The sequence below is a fragment of the Ascaphus truei genome, chromosome 4, assembly GCF_040206685.1.
Source record: "Ascaphus truei isolate aAscTru1 chromosome 4, aAscTru1.hap1, whole genome shotgun sequence".
Lineage (NCBI taxonomy): Eukaryota > Metazoa > Chordata > Amphibia > Anura > Ascaphidae > Ascaphus > Ascaphus truei.
This window is the reverse complement of record NC_134486.1, coordinates 415,735,149-415,750,843: the sequence shown is the minus strand read 5'-3', so window position 1 is coordinate 415,750,843 and position 15,695 is coordinate 415,735,149. Positions and strand designations below refer to the sequence as shown.

General features: G+C 54.2%; 1 protein-coding gene across 1 annotated transcript in view; it reads right to left on the bottom strand.

The window, feature by feature from the left end:
* Positions 1-15,695, bottom strand: part of RNF8 (ring finger protein 8) — a 77,431-nt gene that overhangs the window by 2,217 nt on the left and 59,519 nt on the right. The window contains exons 10-12 of the mRNA XM_075595110.1: positions 15,407-15,514; positions 7,581-7,688; positions 6,149-6,353 (exon numbers count right to left, since the gene is read on the bottom strand). Of these exons, the coding sequence (XP_075451225.1) occupies positions 6,149-6,353; positions 7,581-7,688; positions 15,407-15,514 (421 nt within the window). The remainder of the gene's footprint in view (positions 1-6,148; positions 6,354-7,580; positions 7,689-15,406; positions 15,515-15,695) is intronic.

Sequence of the window (15,695 nt, the reverse complement as noted above, 5' to 3'; positions counted from 1 at the left end):
ATACAAAATGGGTATCAGTAACAATATTTAGTTCTTGGTCAATCAATAGTATAAGGTCCAGAAAAGCCATGGAGCTGCGCCAACGCTGCGGCCGAACACTAACGCTGGGACCCCGACTGCTCCCAACGCTGCGGCCGAACACTAACGCTGGGACCCCGACTGTTCCCAACGCTGCGGCCGAACACTAACGCTGGGACCCCGACTGCTCCCAACGCTGCGGCCGAACACTAACGCTGGGACCCCGACTGCTCCCAACGCTGCGGCTGAAACATTAACGCTGGGACCCCGACTGTTCCCACCGCTGCGGCCGAACACTAACGCTGGGACCCCGACTGTTCCCACCGCTGCGGCCGAACACTAACGCTGGGACCCCGACTGTTCCCAGCGCTGCGGCCGAACACTAACGCTGGGACCCCGACTGTTCCCAGCGCTGCGGCCGAACACTAACGCTGGGACCCCGACTGTTCCCACCGCTGCGGCCGAACACTAACGCTGGGACCCCGACTGTTCCCACCGCTGCGGCCGAACACTAACGCTGGGACCCCGACTGTTCCCAACGCTGCGGCCGAACACTAACGCTGGGACCCCGACTGTTCCCACCGCTGCGGCCGAACACTAACGCTGGGACCCCGACTGCTCCCAACGCTGCGGCCGAACACTAACGCTGGGACCCCGACTGTTCCCAACGCTGCGGCCGAACACTAACGCTGGGACCCCGACTGTTCCCACCGCTGCGGCCGAACACTAACGCTGGGACCCCGACTGCTCCCAACGCTGCGGCCGAACACTAACGCTGGGACCCCGACTGTTCCCACCGCTGCGGCCGAACACTAACGCTGGGACCCCGACTGTTCCCAACGCTGCGGCCGAACACTAACGCTGGGACCCCGACTGTTCCCAACGCTGCGGCCGAACACTAACGCTGGGACCCCGACTGCTCCAAACGCTGCGGCCGAACACTAACGCTGGGACCCCGACTGCTCCCAACGCTGCGGTCGAACACTAACGCTGGGACCCCGACTGCTCCCAACGCTGCGTCCGAACACTAACGCTGGGACCCCGACTGCTCCCAGCGCTGCGGCCGAACACTAACGCTGGGACCCCGACTGCTCCCAGCGCTGCGGCCGAACACTAACGCTGGGACCCCGACTGTTCCCAACGCTGCGGCCGAACACTAACGCTGGGACCCCGACTGTTCCCAACGCTGCGGCCGAACACTAACGCTGGGACCCCGACTGTTCCCTAACGCTGCGGCCGAACACTAACGCTGGGACCCCGACTGTTCCCTAACGCTGCGGCCGAACACTAACGCTGGGACCCCGACTGTTCCCAGCGCTGCGGCCGAACACTAACGCTGGGACCCCGACTGTTCCCAACGCTGCGGCCGAACACTAACGCTGGGACCCCGACTGTTCCCAACGCTGCGGCCGAACACTAACGCTGGGACCCCGACTGTTCCCAACGCTGCGGCCGAACACTAACGCTGGGACCCCGACTGTTCCCAGCTCTGCGGCCGAACACTAACACTGGGACCCCGACTGCTCCCAACGCTGCGGCCGAACACTAACGCTGGGACCCCGACTGTTCCCAACGCTGCGGCCGAACACTAACGCTGGGACCCCGACTGCTCCCAACGCTGCGGCCGCACACTAACGCTGGGACCCCGACTGCTCCCAGCGCTGCGGCCGAACACTAACGCTGGGAACGTGGAGCTTACAATCTATGTTTTTGGTGCCTGAGGCACAGGGAGATAAAGTGACTTGCCCAAGGTCACAAGGAGCCAACACTGGGAATTAAACCCATAAACCAGGCAACACTGGGAATTAAACCCATAAACCAGGCAACACTGGGAATTAAACCCATAAACCAGGCAACACTGGGAATTGAACCAGACTCCAATTATGCAACAATCTCAGTGTCAGTCAGTGTCTTTACTCACAGAGCCGCTCCTTCTCCTATAAAAAAAAAATTAGCGCAGTCGGATGGGGTGGCCCCCGAGGACCGCACAATAACGGGGTTGAGCTGTATGAGTTAATGTGATAGTGCTTTATTCAATTCAAAATTAAATGTTAAAATCAATACGAATATATATATATAATCTTGTGAGCACATTCACATGTCTTGGGCAGGTCTGCACCCCTGCCTTTCAACCATTATTCCCAGCATACAGTGCTCCCACTGCAGCAAGGGATTCTGGGAAATGACATGCAAATGAGCACACAATGTGTCACCTTTTGCCTGGAATATCCATTATATTCTTTATTGGCTATATGATAACGGTGGACGTTTCTGTTGCCTTTTTCACCCACCATAACTTAAAATGTATAGTAAACCTACCCAGCCTAGAAATATTGCAAAGCAAGTATAAACCAATGTCATGATAGAGAGGGTTTGGCCCGGGATTAAAGGGGTTACACCCTATTTGGCCACCCTCTACTCTCACCTGGGAAGCAAGGGGTTAACTGGACTGAGGTCGAGTAATGTGTTTTTTACCTTGCTTAAATATCCAACTGTTTATTCCCCTGTGTAACTGTATTGTGTTATCCTGGTGTTGGCACGCACACATACACTAGGGTTGATGCGGGAGGGAAGGGGTTAATGTTATTTAGTGATTATAGCCCTTTGTTCCCTTTTCCCGCCTTTTCAGGCTCCATTTTGCAGCCGTCCATAGGTCGCCATTGAGCCTCCATGCTTTCTAATGGCAGAAGTAGCGGTTTTGGACCTGTTTTCCAGCGACGACCAGCAGGTGGCGTCCGAGAGGAGGAGTGGCGGTTTCCCATTGTAAGTCAATGGACTCATTGACTTCAATGGAGATTCCTCGATGCCGGTCTCGAGGAACAGGTTGGCAGCCATCCAAACCGCAGACCGCAAAGGCGGATACAATGTCTTTGAAAAGAGTTTAATCACTTTGGTCAAGTTCAAAGACAATTGGCGTGGGAATCTTAAGTTCTAGGGCCCCTGGAAATAAAATTCTTTTTGCCCCTAGCCCCTAGGGACTCCCAGACACGACCCCCAACGGGTCCGGGAATGAGGGACCCCCGTAAAGGGTCAAGCGGAGAAGGGTCGCACCATTGAATCTAATGGTGGCGTGCGCCATGCATTGTCTATGGTGGCGTCGGCCATTGATTCCAATGGGGAAAAGCCGCGTGGCGTAAAAACGACTAAGTGTAAAATGCTGAAAAATGTAAGTCCATATCTCCGGTTCTGGAATGACCAAAGGGATGGGATTTGGGTGGCATGTAGCCAAGGTTCCGGCTTTAATGCATGCCCCTTCCCAGCCCTCTCAGACGGAGGGTGGACGAATGTAAAGATTTGTGGATTTTCTCATAGACTTCAATGGCGGCGGTTTCTCCATTGAAAGTCTATGGCGGGAAATTCCAATGACTATTATGGCGGAGTTGCTCCATTGAAACCCATGGCGGCGGAGCCCGTTGTTTTCAATGGGGATTTAGTGAAAAGCTGAGATTTCTTTTTAGCAGAGATTTTTATAATAAAATATGAAACGGTTTATGTGGTATTTGTATAACTCCGGTTCCGAAGGTCGCAGCGGGCTGAAACTTGGACCCTATAGTGTACCACTTCCGGCATTAAGGTCTGGAAAGTTTGGACCCGCTGGACCTACCAGAACTGGATATTTTCATATGTATAGGTATTAAAGTGTATTGAGAGTTTGGATCTGCTCTGAAAAATGTAGACTCCATCTGCTATGCTAAATAGGGCAGGAAGGGCATCCTGAAGAAATTAGCATGGCCCTGTGATCAAAAGCTAACTGTCCTGATTGTTTATGTCAGCCCTGACTCAAGGGTCTTCATGTATGGTCTTGATGATATTCATGTATTGCTGTGATGTCTACATCTGAACCTGAATTATGGAAGAAATGGCCCATCCTGTACCCTGATGGCTTTTCTTGTCCTAACCTTTAAGTAAGTGCTATATTTTGTTTGTTATTTGTATATCTTGTTGTGTTCACCTTTTTCAAGGAATACATTATATTTTATCATATCTAAGCCTCGTCCAGTTCAACCCAGTTATATTTTTGGTGGTGTATTATTATAGCCTGTCACAAAGCTACCGTCACAACCAACCTCACACTGATGAGACCCATTAAGGTTGAAACATGTATGTGAGTGGTTTGACTTGCTTTGCTAGTCCCATGCTGTGTTTAAAAGCTGTGTGAACAGCGATGCATTTGCTTATATGAGCTCCATGTGAATGGATATTCCAGGCAAAAGGTGACACATTGTGTGCACATTTTCATGTTATTTCCCAGAATGCGTCTGCATCCATGTGTCCAACTTCAGCGTCTCTCCCGGCATCTGATGCCATGCCAACGGGGCGCCATGTAGCGTCTCGTCATGGCAATGAGGCGTCGCCGCATGGCCATTTTCACGGGAAATGCAGGGGGAAGACACAGACGTTTGACCAGCAGAGTGCAGTATGTTGGGTTTAGTGAAATGAAAAACGGTCCTCTTCGTCAGGGGCTCTGTAACTGCAAGGGTGCTGTGTTGTATTTATACATTGGTAATGAATTCCTTTACCACCAATAAAAACTAAATTGGCTAATTGCCAATCATGGCTGTTGTTTCCAACATATCCAAATGGTGCTTGATGTTACTGCATGATATCTAGATGGCTATATTTAGCTATATATGGCTATATTTAGTACTGCACCGACACACTTTATTCGAGCAAATACCCGGTATGTACCTGGCAGATACCTGGAATGCGCCGCTCCTCACCTCTGACAAGCCCCGTTGCGTTTGCCTTCCCAGCCTGGGTTCATGCCTGGCTGATGGGCGGCTGATCTGTTAAATGATAATGATTAGGATTTAATAGGCTGCAATGCTTCGCGTGTCTACCAGATGGCATAAATTCATGAATTGTAATGCAGTATATATATATATACTGTGCAGTATTGCAGCCAGCGGGAATAAAATGCTTCAATCCCTGCTTGGAAAATAACTCAATGCACTCGGGCAGAAAACAGTCACAAACCTCAATACACCCGGGTATACCCGAATTCGTGGGACTAGCCAAGCTCGAATAAAGTGTGTCGCCAGTGTATATAATAGGGATTAAAAAATCTTTATTATAAATGGATAAAAAAAAACTGATTGAGAAAAAATAATTTTCAAGCAGCATTACCCATATATTGTTTGGACTGGATTCCATCGAAGGAGAGACACTCGGAGAGTCAGATTATAAGGATTTCTATGCAAATGTGTTTATTTTATCAAAGTGTTCTATTTTATAACAGTTAATATTTTGGCTATTCTGTTATTCGAAAGGGCAGGAGCGCTAGCTGAATTGGAGCCAAACAAATATTTTATATATTACTAGAGTGTTTCTTATCATCTATATCTAGAATTATTTTCTAATCTCATCAGCATCCTATATAGTTTTATGTACTACGCAGACCCCAGTATGGGGCAACGAGGCTGCCCTGAAATGAGACCTCAGGCAGTGGTACCATATCAAGTCACCGTGCAGGTATTGAGCGGGACGTCCCGCGAGGTCCGGCTGCATTCGCCCATCCATGCAGTTTTAAATACAGATTTGTATTTTATTCACGTTCCTTAATGTTTTCTGTGTTTCTTCCCCTCTCTGTGTAATTTTGTTTTGCCATTAAAAGCAGGGATTCTCAACTGCAGTCCTCAAGACCCCCCAAACCGTTCTGGTTTTCAGGATATCCCTGCTTCAGCACAAACTGAGCCACCTGTGCTGAAGCAGCGATATCCTGAACCCCAGAATGGTTTTGGGGGGTCTTGAGGACTGGAGAGCCCCTGCATTAAAGGATGGTGCTGTCCCTTTGGAGGGTGGGAGGCAGTGGCTGAATAAACTGGCCCAGCTGTGCAGCTTTCGTCTTTTGCTTCATAATTACACATCACCATCAAATCCACGGCGGCGAGTTTGCTGCACCCAACTAGCACTGTTCTGTTCCTGTGCATTATAACATACCCCGTGAGCACATTTCTGTTTGCCAAGGGATTCATTGCGTTCCCTGTGCTCAGGAACATAGTGCTGAATCTCTGGCAGCTAAGGGGTTCATACCCCCCCCCCCCCCCATGCCCCTTTCTGAGCTTCAATATCTTGGGGGGTGGGAGGGTAACTGTCTGCCAGCCTAGCATGCCCTACTCAGCCACCTCACCTTTCCGCTCGACAATCAGGGACTCCCGCCGCGCCTTCATCTCCGGGCTCAGCTTGTTCACCATGCTGTCGATGCAGTTGTCCAGAACCAGAGAGCGGGTCTGGGATCGGATCTCCTGACGGCACATGGGACACTTCTCCTTACGCTTCTTCCACACCTGGATGCAGTAGGAGCAGAAGCTGTGGGCGCAGTTCAGCGTCACAGCCTGAGAGAGAGAGAGAGAGAGAGAGAGAGAGAGAGAGAGAGAGAGAGAGAGAGATTAAAGAGAGAGAGAAGAGAGGAGAGAGAGAGGAGAGAGAGAAGGAGGAGAGAGGGAGAGAGAGAGAAGGAGAGAGGGAGAGGGAGCTCATTACATGTGCGCCCGGCACACTTATTCTTCAAAGGCGGGGCGTCCGTATTCATCTCTCTAGTATTTCCCCGTTATCTGAACTTAAAATGATGGAATTTGTTCCTAAAAACTGAGCCCATCACCAAATTTAACATGGCCGCCAATCTCCTCCAGCTTTGTGATATCACTAGACCAGCGGTGCACAAACGGGGGGGGCGTGCAAGATTTTCTGGGGGGAGGGTGGAGGCCCGGCACTCTTCCCCAAAGCATATCAAATTAAATGCCGGCGTCTGCGCGAGGTGTCCAAGTTCCTTTACCTTGTCTCCGGGCGACGCGACATCACATGACCCCGTGGCGTCATTTGAAGCCGGCGACAAGGTAAGGGGGAGAGGGGGCGCGTGTTACTGCCCTCCCTTATCCTGTGCCCTTCCTGGTACAAGAGAGGATGGGCATAAATCTGATGGTCTTATTTATAAACAATAAGGTCGTCTCCTTTCCAAACCAGTCAGTCTTTCCAAAGCGATTAAAGAAATACTTGTGCCACATTCTTTTCCTGTATTGCCACCTATAATATCTCTGCATATGTGGCTGGCACAGTACAGGTGCATATAGATGTAGGAAAGGAAACATGAACCTCTGAACTAGGAAGCGGCCTGCACAAGACATCACGGCAGTGCTGCAGCAGAGGGAAGGCCCACGCTGGATATCGTTACGCGGATAGGATGGGACTGACTCACAGATGCCTTCTGTCCCTAAGTTACCGTGCCATTTTGTGGTAGGAGGCACTAGATGGGTCATTCGCCTCTCCTAGCTGTGCACTACTTTCCCTGCTATGGAAGGGAACCCGTCACAGATGACATCTTCTCCTGTGGCGCTGGATGTGACGTGGCTTCTCTGGGTCTCTATGCCCATGGGATATAAAGAAATAATATGCCACAGGACCAAGTGGTCTGTACCAGGTACGCTGGGCAGGAAGAATGGGCTAATCGCTCCTTTGTGTCTCAGTAAAGAACGCCATGGTAATGGGATTCACACACAGAAAACTATACATCCCACGTGACCGCTGAGAGGACGGTGCGGGAGAACGTTGGTCTCCGGTGTTACCTCGATTAAATGTTCTGAGCAAATGGTGCATTTCAGCTCGTTGTCCAGCACGTCATTCATGTGATTTAGAACCTCCTCCTTCTGCGCTCGCACCTTCTCCTGCTCCTCCTGCGGGGGGACAATCACCGGTCACTGAGCAGGAAAACTCGCCCCCAGCGATAACATTCCTATCAAACAATGGCCACCCAAGAAAGCAGTGGTTACTGCGGACGTGCATACTTACTCCAAACCTATGGTGCAGCTGGAGACTAAGCCATGGGATTTATCTCCATGCAGAGTTAGGCTAAGGCCCCGCTGCCTCAGACCACGTGCCCACACTGCAGACAGGCGGCGCGTGGAGAGGCACTTGGGGCTTTTTCCGGTCCAAAGGGAACATTTTAGCGAGCGGGGGGGGGGGGGGAGGCGTGGACAAACGGGTCGGGGGGCGCGGCCATGACGTGAGGGAGCGGCACCGCCCCTCAGCCCCTCAACTGTTCAGCCCCTCAGCCGCTCACACACACAGACAGGCACTCACGCACTCACAAATACACATGGGGGTGGGTGGGGGTGAATCGGAGCCCAGGGGATCGGAAGGGAGACCCCCCCCCAAGAGGAGAGAGTCTGTGGGAGGGAGCAGGGGGGACTTCCTTGGTGCTGCAGAGTTTATTTAAAATCGCTGCTTTCCCCCCACACTCTCCTCCCCCTGCTCCCCGAAGCCTCCCCTCCTCATTGGTTCACAGCCACACCACGTGACGCGTCGGTACTTGGGATTACAATTCTCTTGAATCCCCTGGCGGCTGACGCGTCACAGCGTGTGGTGAGCTGTACAGCGAGGGGGGACTAGGATCGGCTCGGGAGGATTCCCCTGCTGGTGGGGAACGCTCGTGCGGCCGCCCCGGGTCCCAGCCCTTAGCAGAGAGAAGGTATGTTTGTCACAGAGCTGTGATGTACAACCTGTGTGTGAGGCTCAATTACTGGGTCTGCCCCCTTCTTTCAGATATCACATACAGAGAGGAAACATGCTCACCTGGTTACCAGAAGTTAAACGATGAACAGAGCGCACAAGCCAAATGGAGCAGGAAGGACCCAGAGTCAAAAACGAATAAAAGGGCACTTTAATGTGATTTCTGACTCTGGGTCCTTCCTGCTCCATTTGGCTTGTGCGCTCCGTTCATCGTTTTACTTCTGGTTATATCATCATTGGAAGCAGCGCAGCCTGTCAACCACTCCAAGGATATGTGAGTACTTGCTTATTCAGGGGAACCTGCCAATGAGACTGATTGTGGGTGGGCTTGCACCACCTACCACCTGTCTTCAGGAGGATAGTACCCATTTGGTCATTATATATTACCATCAATATCATTACTCATTACTATTACCTTTGGATGAAGTGGTTTTGGCTATACCACATTTTGTCTTTCCTGGCACTGGAGCGCTTTTGCAATTTCTCTATCTCACCTGGTTACCAAACATGGCTACGCCCCCGATCGTCTCCTGCACTCTACCCAGAGCGGTCAACTCTCCTTTCACCTCTACTGCTCTCTCTCACGTTAAACCTTTTCCCCTCACTGCCCCTCCTTACCTGTGGGACTCTCTCACACTCAGTATACGCCAAGCAGAGAGGGAGGAGAAGGAGAAGAAGTAGAAGGAGGAGAAGAAGCAGGAGAAGGAGAGATGAGGAGAAAGAGAGAGGGAGAGGGAGAGATTAGCAAAGCCGCTCATTACATGTACGCCCGGCACACTTATTCTTCAAAGGCGGGGCGTCCGTATTCATCTCTCTAGTATTTCCCCGTTATCTGAACTTAAAATGATGGAATTTGTTCCTAAAAACTGAGCCCGTCACCAAATTTATCATGGCCGCCCATCTCCTCCAGCTTTGTTATATCACTAGACCAGCGGTGCACAAACGGGAGGGGCGTGTTACTGCCCTCCCTTATCCTGTGCCCTTCCTGGTACAAGAGAGGATGGGCATAAATCTGATGGTCTTGTTTATAAACAACTAGCTGAGAGACCCGGCGTTGCCCGGGATGTAAATGCGTAATAGGTAGTATTATTTATAAATCGTGGAACAATAGGTGACTATTTGTTGTAAAGGTTGGATAATAATGTTGAAAAGAAAGATGGAATAAAATGTAATACGATGTTGTATAAAAATGGTTTATTGTAAACACACCACAGTACAATGTATATTTTGGTGACATAACAGATGTAAAAATGTGAGGCGTGTGTCCTGCTAGGGTGTGAGGCGGCGGGTGGCGCGTTGCTTGTGAGTGCTGTCTGTGAGTGGGGGTCCTGCTAGGGTGTGAGGCGGCGGGTGGCGCGTGGGTTGTGAGTGCTGTCTGTGAGTGGGGGTCCTGCTAGGGTGTGAGGCGGCGGGTGGCGTGTGGGTTGTGAGTGCTGTCTGTGAGTGGGGGTCCTGCTAGGGTGTGAGGCGGTGGGTCAGTGATGTTGGCGGGGGGAAAGTGGAGCGGGGGGAAAGGGGAGCGGAGGGCGGGGGGAAAGGGGAGCGGAGGGCGGGGGGAAAGGGGAGCGGAGGGCGGGGGGAAAGGGGAGCGGAGGGCGGGGGGGAAAAGGGAGCGAAGGGCGGGGGGAAAAGGGAGCGGAGGGCGGGGGGAAAAGGGGAGCGGGGGGGAAAAGGGGAGCGGGGGGGAAAAGGGGAGCGGGGGGGGGGAAAGGGGAGCGGGGGGGAAAAGGGGAGCGGGGGGGAAAAGGGGAGCGGGGGGGAAAAGGGGAGCGGGGGGGAAAAGGGGAGCGGGGGGGGGGAGGAAAGGGGAGCGGGGGGGAAAAGGGGAGCGGGGGGGGAAAAGGGGAGCGGGGGGGGGGAAGGGGAGCGGGGGGAGAAAGGGGAGCGGGGTGGGAGAAAGGGGAGCGGGGGGGGGAGAAAGGGGAGCGGGGGAGGGAGAAAGGGGAGCGGGGGAGGGAGAAAGGGGAGCGGGGGGGGGGGAGAAAGGGGAGCGGGGGGGGAGAAAGGGGAGCGGGGGGGAGAAAGGGGAGCGGGGGGGGGGAGAAAGGGGAGCGGGGGGGGGAGAAAGGGGAGCGGGGGGGGTGAGAAAGGGGAGTGGGAGGGGAGAAAGGGGAGTGGGGGGGGAAAGGGGAGTGGGGGGGGAGAAAGGGGAGTGGGGGGGGAAAGGGGAGTGGGGGGGGGGGAAAGGGGAGTGGGGGGGGGGAAGGGGAGTGGTGGGGGAAGGGGGAGTGGGGGGGGGAAAGGGGAGTGGTGGGGGAAGGGGGAGTGGGGGGGGGGAGGGGGAGTGGGGGGGGGAAGGGGGAGTGGGGGGGGGGGGGGAAAGGGGAGTGGGGGGGGGAAAGGGGAGTGGGGGGGGGAAGGGGAGTGGGGGGGGGGGGAAAGGGGAGTGGGGGGGGGGAAAGGGGAGTGGGGGGGAAGGGGAGTGGGGGGGGGAAGGGGAGTGGGGGGGGGGGAAAGGGGAGTGGGGGGGGGGAAAGGGGAGTGGGGGGGGGAAAGGGGGCTCACCCCCCCCCCCGTTACCCGTGACTCGTGACTCGCGGCTCGCCCCCCCCCCCCCCCGTTCCCCGTGATTTGCGGCTCGCCCCCCCCCCCCCGTTCCCCGTGACTCGCCCCCCCCGTACCTCGTGACTCGCCCCCCCCCGTACCTCGTGACTCGCGCTCCCCCTGCGCCCGCTTTCCCCCGATGTGCCGCCCGGCTGAGTGAGGCGTGCAGGCGGCGGCAGGAAGCGCCCTGTGTGTTACTATGTGGGGCCTGTGTGGGCCTGAGGCGTGAGGCTCCGCGCCTGAAATAGGAGAGTTACTGGCAGTGCTGTGCCTTACCTGAGGGGGAGGTAGCGCCGGGGAGGTAAGGGAGCAGCTGTGGTTGGAGGGCCCCGCTTCCCCTCCGTCTGGAGCCGGTGCAGGGCGGCGCACGTGATGGGGACGGGGGGACGGACGGACAGAGGGGGGGGGGGGAGGGTGTGTGTGTGTGTGTGTGTCCTGTCTGTCTATCTGTGTCCTGTCTGTGTATCTCAGTGTGTGTGTGTGTGTGTGTGTGTGTGTGTGTGTGTGTGTGTGTGTGTGTGTGTGTGTCTCAGTGTGTGTGTATCTTTGTGTGTCTCAGTGTGAGTTTATGTGTGTGTCCGGCCAATGAGAGGTGTGCGGGGGCGGGCCAAGGGAGCCAATGAGATTGCCGCTAGGGACACAGGGAGGGACACAGGGAGACACATACAGACCCGGACACATAGGACACTTTCAGAAATATATAGTAGACTAGCTGAGAGCCCCGGCGTTGCCCGGGATGTTTGTGGTGTGGGTGTGGCATTTGGGTGGGGAGTGGTCCACGCGGCCCATGTGCGGTGGTAGTGCTGCTGTGGCTGTACTGATGGTGATTGTATTGGTGTGCTGATTTGGGAGGGTTTGGTGCTGATGTGGGGGTGCGGATGTGGGTGTGCCGATGGGGGAGGTGCAAAGGTGGCGATGTGTGGGTGCTGATGGTGTTGATGGGGGCTGGGAATGGTGGGGAGGCGAGAATGCCAGTGTGCTGGGGGGGCATGGGATACCGGTGTGCTGATGTGGTGGTGCTGGGGTGTGTGTGTGTATACATGTTTGTGTGTATACATTGTATGTGTGTGTGTGTATACATGTGTGTGTGTGTGTGTGTGTATGTGTACGTGTGTGTGTATACACGTGTGTGTGTATACACGTATGTGTGTGTATACACATGTGTGTGTATACACGTGTGTGTGTGTATACACGTGTGTGTGTGTGTGTATACACGTGTGTGTATACACGTGTGTGTGTGTATACACGTGTGTGTGTATACACATGTGTGTGTGTGTATACACGTGTGTGTATACACATGTGTGTGTATACATTGTGTGTATGTATATATTGTGTGTGTGTATACGTGTGTGTGTATACATGTTTGTGTGTGTGTATACATGTTTGTGTGTATACATTGTATGTGTGTGTGTGTATAAGTGTGTGTGTGTGTGTATACATGTGTGTGTGTATACATGTGTATGTGTGTATACATGTGTGTGTGTGTATATACATGTGTGTGTATATACATGTGTGTGTATACACATGTGTGTGTGTACACATGTGTGTGTGTGTACACATGTGTGTGTGTGTACACATGTGTGTGTGTACACATGTGTGTGTACACATGTGTGTGTATACACATGTGTGTGTGTATACACATGTGTGTGTGTATACACGTGTGTGTGTGTATACACGTGTGTGTATACACGTGTGTGTGTGTATACATGTGTGTGTGTATACATGTGTGTGTGTGTATACATGTGTGTGTGTATATACATGTGTGTGTATACATGTGTGTGTATACATGTGTGTGTGTGTGTATACATTATGTGTATATATACCTGTGTGTATACGTGTGTGAGTGTATACGTGTGTGTGTATGTGTACATGTGTGTGTGTGTATGTCTCCATGTGTGTGTGTGTATGTCTCCATGTGTGTGTGTGTATGTCTCCATGTGTGTGTGTACGTGTACATGTGTGTGAGTATACGTGTACATGTGTACGTGTCTACGTGTACATGTGTGTGTGTGTGTGTACGTGTACGTGTGTGTGTGTGTGTGTACGTGTCTACGTGTCTACGTGTACATATGTGTGTGTGTCTACGTGTGTGTGTGTCTACGTGTACGTGTGTGTGTGTCTACGTGCGTGTGTTTACGTGTGTGTGTGTACGTGCATGTGTTTACGTGTGTGTGTGTACGTGTGTGTGTGTGTGTGTGTATACGTGTGTGTGTGTCTACGTGTGTGTGTTTGTGTCTACGTGTGTGTGTTTGTGTATACGTGTGTGTGTGTATACGTGTGTGTGTGTGTGTCTACGTCTGTGTGTGTGTGTGTGTCTACGTGTGTGTGTGTCTACGTGTGTGTGTGTGTGTCTGTGTCCCTGTGTGTCCTTTGGCCCGTGACTCCGCCTCAGGGAAGGGGGCGGGGTGGGGGGGGAGGTGGTGGGAAGGGGGGGGGTGGGGGGGAGGTGGTGGGAAGGAGGGGGGTGGGGGGGAAGGGGAGGTGGGGGGGAGGTGGTGGGAAGGGGAGGGGGTGGGGGGGAGGTGGTGGGAAGGGGGGGGGGTGGGGGGAAGGGGGGGGAGGTGGTGGGGAGTTGGGAAGGGGGGTGGGGGAGGTGGGAAGGGGGGTGGAGGTGGTGAGGAGGTGGTGGGAGGTTGTAAGGGGGGAGTGAAGGGAAGGTGAAGGGGGGTGAAGGTGGGGGTGGAGGGGAGGTGAAGGGTGGGGGTGGAGGGGAGGTGAGGGGAGTGGAGGTGAAGGGGGGGTGAAGGGGGGGTGGAGGGGAGGTGAAGGGGGGGTGGAGGGGAGGTGAAGGGGGGGTGGGGGGGTGAAGGGGAGGTGGGGGGTGAAGGGGAGGTGGGGGGTGAAGGGGAGGTGGGGGGGGTGAAGGGGAGGTGAAGGGGGGTGGAGGTGAAGGGGGGGGGAGGGGAGGTGAAGGGGGGGTGGAGGGAGGTGGAAGGGAAGTGGAGTGAGGGGAGGTGAAGGGGGGTGAGGGGAGGTGAAGGCCGCTCCCTCACCCGTCCGGCCGCTCACTCACCCGTCCGGCAGCTCCCTCACCCGTCCGGCCGCTCCCATGTGGATCTGAGGCGGGAGGCAGCTTGTTGTGGCCGCTCCCCCGCTGTGTCCCGGGCGCTCGCTCGCTCCGCTGACTGTAGCGGCGCCGGGGGGGGGGGGTGGAGGGGAGGTGATTTGAAGGGGGGTGAGGGGTGGGTGAAGGCCGCTCCCTCACCCGTCCGGCCGCTCCCACGTGGAACTGAGGCGGGAGGCAGCTTGTTGTGGCCGCTCCCCCGCTGTGTCCCGGGCACTCGCTCCTCCGCTCACTGTAGCGGCGCCGGGGGGGGGGGGGGGTATTTGAAAGCGCGGGAGACACGGGGAGAGGAGGACGTGCGCGCGGGTGTGGAGGCTGATTTCGGGGAGGAAGAGGCGGAGGCTCCGGCGGGTATGTGAGCCCCCCCCCCCCCCCCCCGGGTTATACAATGCTGCTAATGTACACCCCCCCCCCCTACTGTGTGTGTGTGTGTGTGTCCCTGTGTGTGTGTGAGTGTGTGAGTGTGTGTGAGTGTGTGTCCCTGTGTGTGTGTTTGTGTCCCTGTGTGTGTGTTTGTGTCCCTGTGTGTCCTTTGGGCCGTCACTCCGCCTCAGGCCAATGAGAGGTGTGCGGGGGCGGCCCAAGGGACCAATGAGATTTCCCCTAGGGACACCGGACATCCAGCAGGCAGGCAGGCAGGCATACAGTGCTTTCACTAATATAGTATAAGATAAGGTCGTCTCCTTTCCAAACCAGTCAGTCTTTCCAAAGCGATTAAAGAAATACTTGTGCCACATTCTTTTCCTGTATTGCCACCTATAATATCTCTGCATATGTGGCTGGCACAGTACAGGTGCATATAGATTTAGGAAAGGAAACATGAACCTCTGAACTAGGAAGCGGCCTGCACAAGACATCACGGCAGTGCTGCAGCAGAGGGAAGGCCCACGCTGGATGGCGTTACGCGGATAGGATGGGACTGACTCACAGATGCCTTCTGTCCCTAAGTTACCGTGCCATTTTGTGGAAGGAGGCACTAGATGGGTCATTCGCCTCTCCTAGCTGTGCACTACTTTCCCTGCTATGGAAGGGAACCCGTCACAGATGACATCTTCTCCTGTGGCGCTGGATCTCTATGCCCTTGGGATATAAAGAAATAATATGCCACAGGACCAAGTGGTCTGTACCAGGTACGCTGGGTAGGAAGAATAGGCAAATCGCTCCTTTGTGTCTCAGTAAAGAACGCCATGGTAATGGGATTCACACACAGAAAACTATACATCCCACGTGACCGCTGAGAGGACGGTGCGGGAGAACGTTGGTCTCCGGTGTTACCTTGATTAAATGTTCTGAGCAGATGGTGCATTTCAGCTCGTTGTCCAGCACGTCATTCATGTGATTTAGAACCTCCTCCTTCTGCGCTCGCACCTTCTCTTGCTCCTCCTGCGGGGGGACAATCACTGGTCACTGAGCAGGAAAACTCGCCCCCAGCGATAACATTCCTATCAAACAATGGCCACCCAAGAAAGCAGTGGTTACTGCGGACGTGCATACTTACTCCAAACCTATGGTGCAGCTGGAGACTAAGCCATGGGATTTATCTCCATGCAGAGTTAGCAGAGAG